The following is an 18,570-nucleotide window of genomic DNA, read 5'->3' as shown; positions in this document are numbered from 1 at the left end:
GGGCAAAACACCTTCACTTTTGAGGAAAACAACTTTCTCTTTTTGAGAAGAGGAAAACATTTTCCCCCCTCCTTCTTTCACCATTCATTTTTTTCTTTTTTTTCCTTCTTCTTCTTCTTCCTTAGCCAGTTGCTGGCCATGGCGGCGGCTAGTGACTAGCCATGTTGAGCCTCGCCACAGGCTGATGAGGCTCCATCCAGTGAGCTCGAGCCTCGCCAGCTTGTGGCAAGGCTCCAGCTCTCTTGATCTGGCGCGGCCGAGCTCGCCCAAGGCCGGTTGGGCGAGTTCGCCTGATCCGGCGTGAATGAGCTCGCCCATGGCCGGTCAGGCGAGCTCGGGCCTCGCTAGAGCCTCGCCACAAGCCGGCGAGGTTCGAGCTCGCCGGCCAGCGAGGCTTGACCTGGCCAGTCGCCGACGTGGCCGGCGACCGGCTGAGGAAGAAGAAGAAGGAAAAAAAAAGAAAACTATTTTTTTAAAAAAATAAAAATATTAAAAGTAGTGCAAGGAAGTAAATTTTTTCCATACCAAATAGCAGAAAATATTTTCCGAAACTCTTTCAGATTTCAGCCTAAAATCGGAAAATTGTGTTATTTTCCAAGAAAATGACTTATTGGAAAACATTTTCCAGAAACGTAACATTTTCCGTAAAATGAACGGAGCCTAAGACTTTTTCCGTCTTAACTTCTTAACTAAATAATTTGAGAAAAATAATATTTATTGCTTTCAAGCTTTAGCCCAAGCCTATAGAGAATTCAAGCCATACTCAACACAATTATTTATGTAGCCACACTTAGCAGTGAGTAAAAAGGAACTGCTCGGACAGGGAACCGCTAGAAAAGGCTAATTCTGGGCAATTCCCTAGAGCATCGGTTCGGTTCCCGGTTAAAAAAAAATGGAATTGGTGATTTCAGTCTAGTTCCTAGTTTCATGTGTAGAACTGTCCACCCGAAGCATCAGGACCGGACCGATATATTTTTTTTAATTTATTACAAATATTTAAAAACTAAAAGCCCTCATGTGTTGAACAAAAACTTTCGGGCTAACCAATCATCACATTTCTACTCTCTCGCAAGTACGGGTCATGCTCCGTCGCTCCCTCTTTCACAACATGAGCCCTAGTCTCAGTCACTCACTCTCTTGCTCGACTCACCCTCCATCGCCTCCCTCTCCCTCGACTCTTGCCTCCCTCTTTGGGCGACTCTCACCTGAAGAGTCTTTTTATTTAGCCCTGTTTCGCCATGCGTTCGAGAAGCTCAAAGCTCTCGTTTGAAGCCTCTCCGTCGGCATCGACCACTACAAATAAAAAGCTTCGAAGGTCAAGATCTCCTGTTCGATCCGATCCTCGTCCGTGGCCAAAGACTGCGTATCGAAGGTACGGACCTTCTTGCCCTTTCGGTAGATTAAAACATGATGTTCGAGACTAATATTTAAATGAGAGTTGAGCAGTGATTATGGATCTATTCGTAGTTTATATACATGTTGGTATCACTGAGATTTATTTGGATCGAAATTGGAGCATAAATGTGGACTCCTCGTACTACGTTTGAATTGATCACGATCTATTCGTAAAAAAGGCCTGAGTAATACTGTGAGCATATAGGCCGAACGTAGGAACAGGACTGATCGGTCCAGTCTGGTTCTAGGATGGAGTGGTCCAGTTCTTGGGTGGGAATCAGACCGCCCAAGAACCAATCACTCCTAGCCACACTGCTCCCGAGAAGCCAACTGTTTGATGGACGCAGCCCATGTTGGATACTTTATATACAGATGTTTACGACCTGGATTTTAGTTAATGAAATGAGAAGTTCTTCGACCCCCGCCACCCACAAAAGCAAAAAAAATAAAAAATCAACTGTACTATGATTGGGCCTCGAAGAGCCCATCACAGGCCCAGATCAATGGCCCCGGTCGCTTCACCCCCTCTCTAGTCGTCCCTGGTGATTAGGGTTTCATATTTTGCCGCCGTCGTTTTTGTATAAAGAGCGCCGTCGCTCTTTCTCCTTCCTCTTGCCCATTCCAAGCGAGTACAAACCCTAGCGTCAACAGAAGCCGCCATGGTACTCCATCTCCTCCTTCTCTGGTTTCTCTCTCCCTCTGTCTATGTGTTCTCGTGCCTTAGCTGCATTGATCTCACCGCGTTTTGATTGCTCGTTGATCTCTTCAGGTGAAGTACTCGAGAGAGCCCGACAATCCCACCAAGTGTACGTGACGATTCCTCACTTGTGCGATTTTGCCATTTCTCCGTACTTATATTCTCTGTTTTGGTTCGTTTGGTTATCTAGTTTTGTTGCAAGTATTGGTGGGATGTTTTGTTCGTTCCTAGAATTGATGTTCGAGATCCATTGGTTTTGTTTCATTTTTCAGCCTGCAAGGCGAGGGGCTCCGACCTGCGCGTCCATTTCAAGGTACGAAGGTTCTCATGTTATTGCTATTTCATCGGTATTTCCAGTAAATAGTTTAAAAAAATTTGAACGTTCTGTTCAAAAGATACATACTCCTTTGCCCGTATTCGTGGTGATCGTCTTGTTTACTGTATGCTTATTCTCTAGTTTCTTGAGTGAGATTGACACGAAGGCTGTGAACCATGAAAGAGTTGCATTGTGCAGTGACTGCTCTATATTTGGATCTAGGTGGTCAATTTGAGTGTAGATATGACTATCGTTGCAAGAAATGAATTCTATGATTGATGCTATTACCTGCCGCGTTGTGTATCTGATCATATTAACTTTGTTAAGCTGATGTTATGATTTGATGAGAACCCACCTGATGAAAAAAGCAGGGATCTGTTGCCTGTGTGAATGGATCTCTCGTAGACTTCAGGGAAATCGATGCACTGTTATTGGGTGAACCTCTGTTATCTATTGTGGCTGAAGGTTCAAAAAATGGTGTCACATCAGTATTTCCAGTAAATAGTAAAAAAAAATATAAACTATTCCTTTGCCCTTATTCGTGGTGATTGTCTTGTTTACTGTATGCTTATTCTCTAGTTTCTAGAGTGAGATTGACACGAAGACTGGGAACCATGAAAGAGTTACATTGTGCAGTTACTGCTCTATATTTGGATCTAGCTGGTCAATTTGAGTGTAAATATGAGCTATCATTGGTAAAAATGATTTCTAAAATTGATGCTATTACCTGCCGCGAGGTGTATCTGATCAAAAGAACTTTGTTAAGCTGCCGTTATGATTTGATGACAACCCACCTGATGAAAAAAGCAGGGATCCGTTGCCTGTGTGAATGGATCTCTCGTAGACTTCAGGGAAATCGATGCACTGTTATTGGGTGAACCTCTGTTATCTATTGTGGCTGAAGGTTCAAAAAATGGTGTCACATCATAACCCCTTTGAACTCTTCAGATACGAACCTTTCAAAGTGACTTTGGTTTAGGGAATCTGGATGGGTTCCGTTTTTATATTTACAGTCCATGAGCTTCTTGGATATTTTTTTCGAAAATATTGTGTATCTTGATGCCTCCATCGTTGAACTGCTATTTCACATTGTCTGTTTGGATTTAAGACATGTACATAAGGTCCCCCAATTTCATTTAAGCTGAAGATCTATATTTATCTGATCTAAGTGTTCAATGTGAATTGTCAGGACAAATTCTGAAACTGGTGAAATATGGTTTATCTCAAGATGACAATAGTGTTGTTGCAACAACATAGGTTCATGGTATCGATTCGTTCCATTTCCCTAATTACCAAGAACCCTGAAGAAAAAAGCAGGGCCTCATTGCCTCTTGTGGATGGAGCTCTCGTAAACTTCAGGAAAATCAATTTCATCATTATTGGGTGAACCTCTGTATAATGTAATGACTGATGGTTCAGTAAATGATGGGACAATTAGTACTCATAGCCTTAAATTTCTCTTGCCTCTTGTCTGTAACTCAATCTTCTTCGGCCAAGCTTATTGTAATCTTTCTGCTTCTTAGTGAAGTGATGACTTAGAAGGTCTCTGTATTTATCATTGTTCTCATCTCTATTGCAGAATACCAGAGAAACCGCATTTGCCATAAGGAAGTTGTCTTTGGTTAAGGCCAAGAGGTACTTGGAAGATGTTCTGGCACACAAGCAAGCCATACCCTTCAGGCGGTTCTGTGGTGGTATCGGTCGAACTGCTCAGGCCAAGAACAGGCATTCAAATGGACAAGGACGCTGGCCCGTAAAGTCAGCTCGATTTATACTGGATTTGTTGAAGAATGCTGAGAGTAATGCTGAGGTACTTATAATCTCTCTATTGCAACATTCTGGTGATAGTGGTACCTCCCGCTATTCATTACTAACATACATGCAATTGGTCATCAGGTCAAGGGGTTGGATGTGGACGCACTCTTCATATCTCACGTTCAGGTAAACCAGGCTCAGAAGCAAAGGCGTCGTACCTACCGTGCTCACGGAAGAATCAATCGTAAGTTCACTGCTGCTTCTCAGTTCTTCAAAGTTGTTTATCCTTTTTCTTTGAGCAATGAAAATTAAGTGCTTTCTTTCTTTCTTCTCCGAAACAGCTTATATGTCATCTCCCTGCCATATCGAGTTGATTTTGTCCGAGAAGGAAGAACCCGTGAAGAAGGAGGTGGGTCTCTTTCATGTACCATACAAAGTAGTTGAATATTGTGATGATCTTTTTAATTACCCAAGCTATCTTCTGTTTAGCTGATGTGTGGAGTCATTTGTTATTGCAGCCGGAGACTCAATTGGCCACTAGCAAGTCCAAGAGGTCACAGGCTGTGAGGAGTTCTGCATGAAGTTAACACCAAATGAACCAGGACGCACCCAACGGAGGCGCCCGTTCTCTGATGCCTTCTTTTTGGAGAGAGTTGTTTCGGTTTTCCCCATAGGATGTACTCTTGATTTTTGGAACAATGTGATTTTTCCGTCAGCTGTCATGCCCGACTTTATTTGCAATATTGAGGATAGCGTATTAAATTTTAATTACCTCCGTCTTTCTCTTAGCACTCGACTTAAGCAACGTATTCTAAGTTGTAATGGAAATTTTTTTTCAATATTTTTAAGTATAATTCGAACTGGAACTATGCTCCTTATGCTTCTTTGATTAGTCACTCTGAGTAGGATCCACGGAATACCCATTAGATTGATGACGACAATGGAAAACGTTATCTCATTGACCATTCATAGCTTTTACCTTGACATAAACCACGATTCAAAACAATGTTGTGTTCTGATTCGGTCTTCTTTACAGGTAGCTGTAGGGCAAATTTCATCCATGTGGGGTCCCTAACATTTCTTAATTATTTTTTTCGTTCTTTATTTTAACGTGCCATAAAACTAAAATGCGTCTTTTTAAAGATTTACTCGGGTCCAGGTGTGTCATTTAGAAAAGTAAATTTAATTAATATACTGTGTTTTATTTATCATTATTTTTTGGGATGATAATATAAATAGTTTCTGAATTTTGACTCAATGTGCAATGTGATCCCTGAACTTTTAATTTGTTTAATATAGTCCCTAAACTTTAGCCTAATGTGCAATGTGGTCCATGAACTTTTAATTTGTTCAATGTTGTTCTTCGACTTTTGATACATGTTCAATATAGTCCTCGAACTATATGAAAATATTCAATATAATCCCTGAACTTGAATTAATGAAAGGACTACATTGATCATTTTCATATAGTTTATGGACTAAATTAAATATGTACCAAAAGTTCAAGGATTACATTGCACTTTGGGTTAAAGTTTAGGGATTATATTGAACAAATTAAAAGTTCAAGGACCACATTGCACATTGGGCCAAAGTTCAGGGACTGTTTGTGTCATTTTCCCTTATATTTTTAAGTCTTGTTTTGATTTACTATGAAGTCACAACTCATTTTTTATCTTTCATTGATTGTATACGATAATATTCATTTAAAAATTTTACGCCACCTTTGGTTCAAGTAATCCTTACACAATCATATTTAAAAAAGTGCATCTAGAATATTGAGCTTTGATTATTCTTTTTATATATGTATCCGGTGCAATCAGCTGGTTATTGGTCAAACAATGTCTGTCACGTGCCAAATTAATGATTCTACATCATAGTCACATTTGTGAAGTTAAATGTTACTTGGCGAAAACTGATAAATTTTTTTCCTAAGTTTGGATTGTAACTAATTATAAATATAATGAATTAACCATTTTTTTCCCCTTTTTCGATTTTGTTGAACATGCCCCGAATAAAAAATTCGAATAAGAAAAATATTGCAATTTTTAATGTCTTCCATTTTTTTTTTCTTTTCATGCATTATAGTTTAGTAAATCAGAGAGTCTTTTTTAAGATTAATAAGTGATCAAGATACTCTATCTAATTTAATTTTAATTTTTTTTTTGGCTTTATCATTTTCTTCTGCCCAATTCCCTAAAAAACCCTCAACTTTAGCCTTTGTCCCAATTATATCCCAAACTTTTTTTTGTCGCATAAAAAACCCCAAACTTTCACTTTTGTCCCAAATCTACCTCATTAACTTTTCGTCCAATTTTTTAATATTATTTTTTATTTTTTCGAATTTTTTTATTTTTTCTTTCCTTTTCTTTTGCCATTATTGGCGAGGCTCGGCCCCGCAGCCGGGCGAGGTCGGCCTCGCCCGGCTCAATCTGCGGAGGTTCGGCACCGCCCGACCTCGCCAGCTGCTTCCGGGCAAGGCCGAACTCGCTGGGCCACGGCGGCCGAGCCCTCGCTGGGATGTCCTCGCCGTGGTTGGCGAGGCTCGCCGCGGCCGTGGCGAGGCCAACCTCGCCGGGTTGCGGCGGGCCGACCTCACTAATGGCCCGGTGGGCGAGCCTCGCCAACCATTAACGGCGAGGCTCGGCCCCGTGACTATTGATCGCAGGTTGGCCTCGCTTCTTACGCTCTGCGAGGCCGAGCCTTGCCAGGGCGTGGCGTGAGAAGCCTCGCCCGGATCTCGGCGAGGTTCGGCCCGGCGGCAACCGGGCGAGGCCCTGGCTGGCCAAAGAACGGCGAGGTTCAAACCCATCGCGGCTATTGGCGAGGTCGGCCTCGGCCAAAGGTTGAAGGTGAAACAAAAAAAAAAGAAAAGGAAAGGAAAAAGAAAAGAAAAGAAAAAATAAAAAAATTTGAAAAAACAAAAAAATATTATTAAAAAATTGAGCGAAAAGTTAATGAAGGGTAGAGTTAGAACAGTGAAAGTTGGGGTTTTATGAGACGAAAAAGTGATATAATTGAGACAAAACTAACGTTGAAGTTTTTTTTAGGGAATTGGGCCCATTTTCTTCCGCTCAGTAGACATATTGACTTCCTCTGTGAATCGCGCTATAACAGATTCCGTTTCCTTTATAGCCCTCTCCATTTTCAGACAAGAGAAGAAGCGTCCTCAGCGCCGTTTCGATCTGGTCAGCTCTCACGTCGCACCAGTAAGCGTCTCCCTTCCGTGCTTCTTCTGTTTCAGGAACTCCACGTTTTTAGGGTTTTTTTTTTTTTCCCCAGTTCCTCAATCTCTGTTTGATTTTGTTCCTGATTTTGGTGCCGCCTTTTGATCATCGGAATCCGATTGAGATCGAGAAATTCGCCTCTTGTTGCCATCATTTTTCCTTGAAAGTGTCGGAATTTGACATTATGCGATAGATCGGGCGCTTGTTTCTTTCGGCGAAATCGATCGTTTGGAACTCAACGCGGGACCTAGCTTTCGAGATCAAATGCTCTCGATCGCGATGGTTAGGTCGGAGTTGTGGTAATTGGCCGTGTGATTAGGTCTGGTAGTCGCTTGATTGCTCTAATTTGCGTCGATTCTCGTGATGCTAGAGATGGATTGGCAAGGGCAGAAGCTCGCGGAGCAGCTGATGCAGATAATGCTCGTGGCGTCTGCTGTGGTGGCATTCGCGACCGGTTACACCATTGGGTCTTTCCAGATGATGATCCTGATATACGCAGGCGGCGTCGTTCTGACCACGTTGGTCACCGTCCCGAACTGGCCCTTCTTCAATCGCCATCCGCTCAAGTGGTTGGACCCGACCGAAGCTGAGAAGCATCCCAAACCGCAGCCCCAACAGCCCTCCTCGAGTTCAAAGAAGAAATCTTCTAAGAAGTAGGCTTGTTCTAGTAGTTTCCTCAAAAGTCTACAGCCCTGTGATTGTTCTTTTGAGCTTTGCATGAATGGATTTTCAGAGGATAGATGGCCGAGATTGTCAAGAATTTAGACAATATCTGGAATAGAAAATTTTTGGACTCAATGTTCTCTTTTCGCTTGCTGCTGCTGCTATTGCCAATTTCGCTGCCTCATAAGATGCTCGCTTCGTATGGTTGTTTCGAAAGAGTCGCTTTCCTGTTGATTATATGCGGTAAATATGTAATATTCATGCCATGACCATGGAGTTCAGAATTGTCTGTCTAAGCATGCTAAATAATCAGATTGGTTTTAGTATGCTTGATCTTTGATTGATTCCAGTTTTACCCTGTCTATGGAGAGTATAGCGATGGGTGGACTGACATCTTGATATTTTGGGTTTTTAACTTCAGTTTACCAGTTGTAATTTTTATTTTTGTTGTCAAGAGGGACATATACTGTGTAGGGTGGATTGCAATGGCATAAAGGATCCTTGTAGCCGACTTAACTTAGTAGCTTAAGGCTTAGTTGTTGTCCAGAGAAGTTATAGAACTTAATTCTAACTTCAGCTTTGCTTGAAGCAGCCATTTAGTGGAAATGTAGTCCAGTTTTGTCATATCTTTAGGCAATAGTAATGGTGCTGTTGTGAAGGATCTTGATGCTTCTACTTGGACACAATATCTTAGCAATGATTGTGGCCATGTTAGTTGAATCGGGAGTTGGAAATTGGGAAAAGGTAAAAATCGGATTTATTATCTGCCATTGCATGATTTGGACTTATACAGTGTGTGGAAGCTGATGACTGTGTTTATCGTAATTCGATAGCCTATAACCAAAGGATGGCTGTTTTGGGAATAGTGGCCTTCATTTTGATGTTACCTTCAGTTTAAGGTAAAGGGTTTTTCTTTTGATCCTTGAGGTTACTTGTATTGGAGATACTAGTGTTATATTTTCTAAATTCTAGAGATGCCTGCAAGTCATCACGCATTATGTCATGTCTTGCTATGGTTTGTCGTTGACGTGCCCTAAGAAATGCTGGTTGTTAGGTGGTATAATTGCTTGTTTTGTTCTTCAATATATGCTTAGTTGCCGAATTCGGTTATCAAGAGACTCTAAACAGGTATGAAGTGGCCAGCTGATGACATCCTTTTATCTCCTATCGATCTTTTGTCTCATATTTTCTTACTGTGTGGCTCTTAATTCGATCATTATTGGTTTTGAGGTTCATCTGAGGCACTGCGTGATGCTTATATTGCTTCACCAATACTTTGCGATCCTGGAATTATCAAAAAGCACCATAAATTCATCCTGAAATTCTTTATGTATCCTGGAAGTGGTATGCGGAACAGTCTTCTTGTATTTTCCTCTTGTGATGATCTCTCTATGATGTTCAACTGCCTATAGATTCGCCATCAGAAATTCTTATGGTCGGTCGCGGTGACTGAAATGCTATTTATATAATCAAGTTCGGCATAGATATAAGCTGTGGCTTCTGTGGTTGAATGATTAGTTTATTTTCGAAGAACTTTCAGAGCCGTTTCTTGAAAAGTCGGCTTGAAGAAAGCTCTACTTCTCTCCCTTTTGTCCAGCCAATAGCTCTTATCATCATCATCTCATGAAGAATTATCTGACATAGATAAATGTATGGAGGTAAGAACCTCGGTTCCATACATTTTAGAACTCTATTTGGATCGCAGCGGAGTGCTCATCAACTGAATTAACTAATTGCTTATTTTCCACAATATAGCAGAGGGCACCGCCCAATGACTTGGCAATAGGTTTTTTGATTCGGTCGTTTCGTTGATCAAGTGCATCTCCTCAAAGAATTAAAGAACCATGGAGTTTTGCTTTGTGGTCAACGGAATTGGGCAGGGTGAACGGGATTGGAGAAACAAGTGGTCAGATGACATGATGAGAATGAATAACATCTGCACCAAACATAGAGCTTCAATATCCCCTTAATACATACTATGATTATTGATGAAAGTACCGTAGATAGAACGTCGACTTGTAAAAGCAATAAGAAATTAAAAGCCAATGTCTGCATGAATTGTGATACACGCATGACGTGCACCGATTTGTTCTCACGTCGGATCGGTAAAAGCCGATGACATCCGAATCGATGCACCAACTTAAAGTTGCCGGCACACATGGATTTCCCGTTGATATGAGACGATGACGATGGCAAAGGGTATGATGCTGATTACGATAATGATAATATTACGGTGCAACGAACTTGAACTCGCCGATTTTTATGATTTCCATGACGCGTTCTGGGACTTCTTCCCAAGTTGATAAGCAAATTTTGCTGATAAGCACTCGAGACTAGGTTACTCCAAAAGATCTTTCTTTTTCCAAAATTTTGCTGAAAAGTATACATATATAAACTTTTTTTTTCTCAGGAAGTCGTCTCCGAAGAAAGATAAATAATACAGCACTAGCCCGTTCCTTCGGGCAAGGAGCACCATCTCTTTCCAACGAAGTTTAGAAGGAGCAGAGACTTTCTTCTCCCTGACGTGGTGCTTCACTGTCACCTTTATCTTCTCCGGACCTTTCTTTCCCTTCTCTATATAAATCCTCATTGCTTTCAAATATTTCAAGCTCTCGGAACACCAAGTGTAACCACTGTCATCGTCATCACCTTTCTTTATCTATTTTATATACACCAAGCTGGCAAGTTTCAGGTGGCTTCTTCATTTCATTCACACTTCTCCATCTCTCTCTGCTCTTCCTGAAGAAAAGCTGCTATATCCATGCTTGTTGTGGACATCTTTTCCTTGATTCTGAGTGTCTTTGGTGGATAGTGTTTTTGGCATCTGTCATCTATGCAGCTTCATGGGTTCTCTCTCTCTCTCTCTCTTTCTGTTTGTGTCCTGTTCTAGGAGTCGAGCTAAATGGATGAGATCTAAGTGTGCTTTGTCAGGGACGATTAGGAAAGGGCTCTTGAATTAGTTATTTTATGCCAAGTATTTGTATCCTAGTTAGAATAAAATACTTGTTCCCCTGGTTTGGTTAGTATAAAGAATGGGTTGGAGTTGGTTTGACAAGTTCAGATAAGGTTTGGCTTATCACGACTTCCATAGACAAGGTCAAAGTTCTGTCTGCGAATTATGTTGTTCGACAATACGATGTACATTGTCATGACCTTATGATGTGCGACTGTCCGTTGCATATTTCATTTTCTCATCCAGGTGTTTTCCACCAACTTAAGAAACTGCCTTTGGAAGTTCAGACAAGTATTCGAAAAACTAAAGTGGCAGGGTTTCGCAGGCGCTAGAGTTATCGGCATCTATTTTTGTTAAGTAAATCATAGGCTTCGTGCGCGAAAAGGACGAGATTTACTAGATTCAGCGATGTGTTCCTCCACTTTGGTCCAGCCAAGCAAGATGGCCGTTTCAAGAACAGGTCCTAACTCATCTTCTGAGATTCTCGGTAAATTCGGCAGCCCGATAATACCCGGTTTGCCTGATGATGTGGCGAAAACGTGTCTTGCACTCGTTCCTCGTCGCGAGTTCCCATCTATGGGCTTGGTTTGCAAAAAGTGGAGGTCATTTCTCGGAAGCAAGGAATTTCAACTCGCGCGAAAATTAGGAGGTGCCCTCGAAGAATGGATTTTTATCCTAACCACGGATGGCAGAAAGAAGGAAAGCCATTGGGAGGCCATCGATAGCTTCGGAAACAAGCAGCGGCGCCTTCCCTCGATGCCCGGTCCGTTGAAGTCCGGTTTTGGGGTGGCTGTTGTCGATGGAAAGCTTTTAATTGTTGGCGGCTATTCAGTGACGGGTGGATCCGGCACTGTCTCTGCGGAAGTCTACCAATATGACTCTCGTTTGAACAGGTACACTATTACGCTTGATGAATTTCTCCAAATTTCTGATGAAGTTGTTCATTGCACGAGGCCTTCCAAAAGATAAGAAGAGATCATTTTAGATTCTGATGATCAAATTCTCTAGTGTAAACTGTTCATCTAATTTGATTGTCAATCATGGATTCTCGCTTCAAGTCCTCATAAAGCTGTCATATATCTGCAGAGTGCGTTCTCTGTTTCAGACAAGTTTAGCTCTCTGCATGAGAAATAGCCAAATAGCTATAGCACTCAGTCGACTCCCTCATTGAAATTTCAATCATTGCCCTTGAAAAAATCTCTCGAGGGTTGCATAGTTGTTATTTTTTGAGGCATGCCTAAATCAATTCAAATCGGAAAAGATAAAAAAAATTTATTTTGTGTGCATATACTTTCACTAATTTTCTAATCATGTCTACTTAAACGAAACGTCTTATAAAGTCTTTACGATACAAAATCCGGTTAATCGAGCTAAGATGGCCACCGGAGGACACCGGAGCGTGACGTGGATGAAAATATTTGCTAAATGGATACCATCGTGGGTCGTGTACAGTGAATGGATTTTTTTTTGGGTCAAAGACACTGAATGGATCCACCTTTTGTCAATTTGTTTATGCTCCCATAAGTTGAATATCCTCCCATCAATTCGATATTCTTGGAAAGTGTCACGCAGGCAATTTAATTCACGTCATGCTCCGGTGTCCTCTACGGTCATATTAAGCTGGATTTGACAGGATCGTGTGCCGGAAAATGGCATGTACAGTAGAATTGTAGGTATCGTGACTTAATTGGAGAAGTAGTAAAAGTACGAGAGGTAGAAACTTTCCGACTGAACAGATCCACGCAGAATCTCCTGTAATGATCTATTTAGCTCGGTTTGCAAAACAGAAATGAGTCTCACTCGTGTATGCAGTTGGAGCAAATTGAGGAATATGAACGAGGCTCGTTGCAACTTCGCCTGCGCCGAAGTTAATGGAATGGTCTATGCCGTCGGAGGATACGGTGCCGAAGGCAACATCATCGGTAGCGCTGAGGCGTACGACCCCGACACGGGCAAGTGGACTCTAATGGAGAGCCTTAGGCTCCCGAGGTGGGGATGCTTTGCCTGCGGCTTCGAAGGCAAGCTCTACGTGATGGGAGGGCGGTCGAGTTTCACTATCGGAAGCGCGAGATCGGTCTGCGTCTACGACCCCGAGAAGCGCGCGTGGTGCGAGCTGAAGAACGGGTGCGTCATGGTAACCGCCCACACCGTGCTCGGGACGAGGCTCTTCTGCATGGAGTGGAAAAGCCAGAAGAAGCTGTCTGTTTTCGACCCAGAAGGGAACTCATGGAACACGGTGTCGCTCCCACCTCGTTGGAGCTCGGAAGCCGCGTTTCGGCTCGGGACTTTAAACGGGAAGCTGTTGCTGTTCTCAGCTAAGGAAGTCGCCGGTTATCACACTTTGTCCTATGACCCGAATGCGACGCCTGGTTCGGAATGGCAAGTTTCTAAGATCAATCCATCCGGTTCATGCTTGTACAGTGTAACAATCAAGGCATAAAAAGGGCATGCCAATATCCGTATCCTCTCCTGTAAATAGCAGTTACTGTTGGATTAGTCGTGTAATTTTCACGGTGACTTTTCTAAGCTGACGTTTTCAAGATTTCTCGGAAGAACCCCTTTAACAACTTATGATTCAAAATATTATCTGTTCGCATTAGCACTTCATCACCATCAAGAAATGGTAATGTTTTTGACAGTTCGCCTTAACTCATTAGAGCCCTAGAGCCTAGAGGGGATGCACTTATTGTCCATCTCCACTCAAGAAATCAAGAAAAAGAAAAATATTTCTTCTTTTTGGAAAATAGAGATTTAAAAGAAATATGTTTATTTTTAGTTCATATGAATTCGATTTAACTACAAATGGACCTGTGATTTGCTGCCGAAAGTAAAATGTCTTATTTCACGGAAGGATTTGGTAGAAGGAAAATCTCTTTGTCGCTACGTTATGCGTGATACGATACAGTTGCGCGTGGTCTCTCTATTCACAAAACTTGTACGACGTGAACAGTAGTCGAGAAAGTCGCAGTTTTCACCACCCTTTTCGGAGGGAGGAGAAGCAATGGCGATGGCACGAGAGAGAGAGAGAGAGAGAGAGAGAGAGAGAGAGAGAGAGCAGGAGAAGAACCAGAATCAAATTTAAAGCAAGACCCGTTTCACGGAGAGAGAGAGTAACACGGCAACACTTGACAGTAGTGAGAGAGAGAGAGAGAGAGAGAGAGAGAGGAAGAGTGGCCAAAGGGTTTCCGCAATGGAGGACTCTCACTCTCACTCTGTTAGCAATGGACGTAGTGGTACCTCTTCGTGGTGGCACGCGGTCAAGCCATTTGCTAACGGAGGAACAGCTCGAGTGCTCCAGGTCCTCCTCTACGAGAGGCCTTGTTATCACCATCCACAAAAGATCAACCTCGACAAGGTCGGCCATTTCTTTTTTGTTTTTCGTTCTTGCCTTGTTTTTACTTTTGGAAACAATACTATCTTGATCCTGTCTTGTTTCACTTGAAAATGGTGCAACACTTGTCTATTTCGCTAGTGAAGCGAAATACATGCATGCTTTTGAAGCCGCATTTTGCCATCTGCTTTCTGCAAAACTGATGTTTTGTGCAAACGCTCTCTCATCTGTCCCTCGGACAAAAAATGACACAGACATCGAGCTTTGAGCTTCTGGTTGTTCACTAAACTGGAGGTAGATGCTGTGTAACTTGAAACGTTGCTGCTGTTCTGGTGCGAAAGCAACATCTGGATATCAGTATGAATGAACTTGCGGAAATGATGCCAGACCCGTCTGCGTTGCCCATCAAAATGAGCATATTAAAACACTCGAAAGATTTATTACATTTAGGATGAGTGGACAAAGTCATTAACCAAATGCCAAGAGATTAAAGTGTCAGGGCATGAGTCATTCCGAGCGGCTTTGGATTTTGTTGAGCCTAGATACTAAGATCTCATAGGAAATTTAGTGGTAAATCACGAGTCGTTCTGAGTCTAGATAATAGGATCGCACAGGAAATTTAGTGGTCAATTACTGCTCTTGGAGGAAAAGAGGGCGAGGCCTTGGTTGAAGATAAAAGTCTTGGGAAAGCTGATGATAGCAACGAACACATATTTTGGAATACATATGAACACACTGGTGTCGTCATGAAAAAGTAAAGGGAGGTCCGATGGTCGGTGTTTGTTTGCCAGGACTTCATGATCGGGTCAAAGAGAAATGGATAGAACTATAGTCATCCACCATTTCACAGAATGTAGTACAAACTCGAGCTTTTGGAAAGAATGTTGTCTTGTATATGGTACTCTCTCGAACGGCTCTTAACTTAGCTTTTGGTTCTATCATTTCCAACAAACTTGTCACACCTGCATTCACGGTGTGTGGCGGTACTGATATCACAGTTTGATCTGCCATGTTTTAATCAAATTTGCTGTTTTCTTTCCTTTTAAGGCAGGGGAGCGAATCTACATAATTTGAAGATGTCGGGTCTATGTGCTTTCCTTTTCCCTTTATATGTATACTCTTTGTCCCTCAACTTGTTTGCCATCCAAACTCTCTTCTTTGTCTACATTCTATTAATACTGCACAAACATCATAATGCCTGTTGCTATTGCATTTTCTGACGAAAGTAAGCAGTTAAACATGAAACCGACGATAAGCGCTTGCTCGGCTACCACCCGATACTGATTGATTATCCTTGTGCATTTTCCTTTTCTCTGTTTCTAGGCAGTATGCTTTCTTTTAATGCTCAGAGGAATCTAGTGTAAGGTTTTCGTATATGATGCCTATTAATAACGTTGGTTTGTGTGAGAAAGATAATAGTATACATCAAATCTGCCTATTTTTTTATTCACCATTCCCTGCCTAAATTTTGAATTCCAAGAGTGCAGGTACCCGGCGGGAAGGTCCTGGCTTCTCTACCTTATGCTGTGATGTTTGGTTCATATGAGTAAGTGCCATGACACCTATTTTTGGGAAGCACACGCTTGCGAAGACTGTCCCTTCGAATACCATTGAGTTACTTCAGGAAGCATATTCTTCTCTTTACGTTTCTCTCTAAAAGAAAAAGAGTTTGATTTTGCTTGTTATTGTTAAGGAAAGTTGAGTATTTTCCCTCAGTAAATGGACCGTTTCCCTGTAGCTGAAGTGAAATATAAACGGCAAAAAACAGAATCAATTGACTGATTCATTGATTTAAACAAGGGGGCAAACATTGAATTTCAAATCGCTGTCATGAATCAAGAGACGAATTTCTTAGTACTGCTGATTGTCATATGCTGTCGGTACTGCTTGAAACACGATCACTCGGAGAAAGATAGTCTTAACTCTCATGTGCACTGCTAGTCATTTTCTTCCTCCCGTGACTCGAGTCTCGGTTCACAAATGTACAGCGTCTGTAGGTTTCTGAAGTGAGATTGATCGTCTCTGGGCTTTTAGTTGTGTACTGCTTGCATTAGTACCACCAAGAGAATGAGAAATACACGATATCTCCAGAAAGATAATTTAAACAATTCATTTGTTGCTGAATACTAGATTGGTTTAGCGAGTACTAATAATGTTTCATATCACATGCTGCATCGACATAAAGCTGTACATTTACGGAATTCTCGTTCATGTAACTATCACATTCAAGTGGATTTTCTACTGACTTGTTTATCTAGGAAAATGCTACTGCGAATCTGGAGTAATAAAGAATGCTCGTTCTGTATTAGAGAAAGATCCTTATTCACATGACCTTACTACCGCCGATCTCACCTTGCATTTTTGCGTATTGTTTAAACAGGACTCTCAGAAGAAAAGCCATATCTGCCAATGGAGGCATGCCTTTGCCTTTCTATCAAGAAGTAACATGTGGGATTCTTGCGGCAACATCGGCATCATTCGTCTTCGTTCCGAGATTTGAGATAGAAAAGCTTATTGTGGCTGATGCTGCTTTGCCGGCTGCACAACGTGTGAATTATAGAAGCGCTGGTCATGCGGTCTCTAGCATTGTTGCAAAAAAGGGAATCTCAGCGCTGTGGAAGGGTCAATCTCGAGTGACGGTGGGCACATTACATTGCACGACCTTCCTCCTGTCTTATAATCAATCATTCTGTTATCTTAAGGATTCTGTTCATGTTGACGAATCATGTGCACGCTTAGGTAAGTCTATTTTGGATCTCTTGTTCAGTCATTTTCATCTTCAGAGTCTCCTCAGTTTTCTGCTGAATGACAGTGTTAGCACTAGTCAAATTTTTCAAGTTGATCTATTCGCACTTATGGTCAAATTTTCTGGCTTCGCATGTGATTTTGCTTTCATATAAATTCAGGAGATGCTTGATTTATGTATCTTGCTGTTTAACCGGCATGACTTTTAGGGGCGACTGTGGTTTCTGGGCTCGCTACGCCAATCTGCTGGACTTTTTATAGAAATTTTTATGCCTTCACGCAATTCATCAAATCCCAGGCAGGTCAGAGGCCTCCTCCCATTAGCTCCATCGATTGTGCCTGCAACATGCTGAAGTTCGGAGGACGTTTCAAATTCTTCACCGGTCTCTCTGGTTATCTATTCACTTGGTCACCTTTCCTTATGGTACGATTAGTTCCATCGATCATGGTTCCATCAGTTCTTTCATTGTTCTTTTTCTCGAGATTATTTCCGCTTTCGATTTACTAACTTCTGCAGAAACGCTGGTGCAGACCATGTTGGTAATGCGAGACTCGCTCCAGGAAATGGAGGAGCTCATTGGGTGGCAATTCTGGCAACTCCCGCGCCCAACTTCGGCTTCTTCACCTGCATACCTATCCTTGACCGGCTGTTCTGTTTAACTGATACAAAATGGAACTACGACAATTGTTGCCAGATTTCTTTATTTCCAAGGCAGGGCCTTTTCGACCCCCGTCGTGCTGCAGTAAGCTAGGTGAGATCGAGCTTGATGTAGCTCCTTTATCGTTCGAGTTAGTCGCCCACATGCGACATATAACATTTGACAGATAACAATGCAACTAGGCCAGGCAACAGCAACATGCATGTGATATTGCAATCGACCAGATTACTCGGTGGCTGCACTGCTTGTATACTTGTCTCTACGGAGCTCGCAGTTACAGGGATATGTCGCATGCTCTCGGAGTATTGCTCCCTGTGCATCTCGACCAACACACGGATATTACATTTCATAGAGTCAGCTTCACACATCGAACAGTTTTTTTTATTTTATTGCTAAAACACATATCGAGTAGGTTAGATCAACCGAGAGAGCGACGTTTTCAAAGTGACCGATACTCCCTATAATCGCCGGTCCGCGACAGTGAGTCTTGAAAACTAGTCCAGGATTCAATAATTAGTCGAGCAGCAAGTCGAGTTGATGTAGTTTACCATTAAAATCTCTCTCCTTGCTAAAGAAATTCTGGGCTCGATACTCAATTCAAACCGGATCAGATTGGACTTTTAGAATCGAACTCGACTTCGACTTCGTGTGAAGTATATGGTGCGTTTAGGGCGCGAATGATAACCATTTTGTTTTCCTGTTTTTCTATTTTTTTTTTCGGGAACAGATTTAAAACAGAAATCCGTTTAGTAAAATAATTCTATTTTTTTATTTATGGGATAAATTTTGGCCTAGAAATAGATTTGGAACAGAAATGAGAAGTTAAAATTTT

General features: G+C 41.9%; 4 protein-coding genes and 3 non-coding genes across 8 annotated transcripts; all 7 read left to right on the top strand.

Moving 5' to 3' along the window:
- The first annotated feature begins 1,961 nt into the window (after positions 1-1,961).
- Positions 1,962-5,004, top strand: LOC115672055 (60S ribosomal protein L17-2). Its single transcript, XM_030593812.2, has 7 exons — positions 1,962-2,057; positions 2,165-2,201; positions 2,365-2,405; positions 3,988-4,218; positions 4,305-4,407; positions 4,505-4,572; positions 4,682-5,004. The coding sequence occupies exons 1-7, from the start codon at positions 2,055-2,057 to the stop codon at positions 4,742-4,744; spliced, it is 546 nt and encodes a 181-aa protein (XP_030449672.1). The 5' UTR covers positions 1,962-2,054; the 3' UTR covers positions 4,745-5,004.
- LOC115672146 (small nucleolar RNA snoR74) lies at positions 2,770-2,896 on the top strand. Its single transcript, XR_004004695.1, has one exon. It is a non-coding gene; the product is annotated as a small nucleolar RNA snoR74 (small nucleolar RNA).
- LOC115672144 (small nucleolar RNA snoR74) lies at positions 3,209-3,335 on the top strand. The gene has a single exon (XR_004004694.1). It is a non-coding gene; the product is annotated as a small nucleolar RNA snoR74 (small nucleolar RNA).
- On the top strand, positions 3,716-3,844 carry LOC115672147 (small nucleolar RNA snoR74). The gene has a single exon (XR_004004696.2). It is a non-coding gene; the product is annotated as a small nucleolar RNA snoR74 (small nucleolar RNA).
- A 2,235-nt stretch (positions 5,005-7,239) lies between the features above and the next one.
- Positions 7,240-8,185, top strand: LOC115671703 (signal peptidase complex subunit 1-like). Its single transcript, XM_030593323.2, has 2 exons — positions 7,240-7,369; positions 7,758-8,185. The coding sequence occupies exon 2, from the start codon at positions 7,760-7,762 to the stop codon at positions 8,042-8,044; it is 285 nt and encodes a 94-aa protein (XP_030449183.1). The 5' UTR covers positions 7,240-7,369; positions 7,758-7,759; the 3' UTR covers positions 8,045-8,185.
- Positions 8,186-8,332: 147 nt separating this feature from the next.
- Positions 8,333-13,545, top strand: LOC115671806 (F-box/kelch-repeat protein At1g67480-like). Its single transcript, XM_056310170.1, has 2 exons — positions 8,333-11,896; positions 12,816-13,545. Exons 1-2 carry the CDS (start codon positions 11,412-11,414, stop codon positions 13,441-13,443), a joined length of 1,113 nt encoding a protein of 370 aa, XP_056166145.1. The 5' UTR covers positions 8,333-11,411; the 3' UTR covers positions 13,444-13,545.
- Positions 13,546-13,986: 441 nt separating this feature from the next.
- LOC115671809 (mitochondrial dicarboxylate/tricarboxylate transporter DTC-like) lies at positions 13,987-17,808 on the top strand. Of its 2 annotated transcripts, none has more exons than XM_056310008.1 (5): positions 13,987-14,358; positions 15,822-15,880; positions 16,715-17,073; positions 17,289-17,503; positions 17,611-17,808. In XM_056310008.1, exons 1-5 carry the CDS (start codon positions 14,194-14,196, stop codon positions 17,737-17,739), a joined length of 927 nt encoding a protein of 308 aa, XP_056165983.1. In that variant the 5' UTR covers positions 13,987-14,193; the 3' UTR covers positions 17,740-17,808. The 2 variants fall into 2 exon arrangements, with proteins under 2 accessions (XP_056165983.1, XP_056165984.1); XM_056310009.1 differs by having other exon boundaries at positions 17,597-17,808.
- Positions 17,809-18,570: the final 762 nt, after the last annotated feature.

The sequence above is a fragment of the Syzygium oleosum genome, unplaced genomic scaffold (genome assembly GCF_021117445.2).
Source record: "Syzygium oleosum isolate NSW1041296 unplaced genomic scaffold, Sole_v2.1 Sole_v2.03, whole genome shotgun sequence".
NCBI lineage: Eukaryota > Viridiplantae > Streptophyta > Magnoliopsida > Myrtales > Myrtaceae > Syzygium > Syzygium oleosum.
This window is presented reverse-complemented; position numbering and strand designations above follow the sequence as displayed.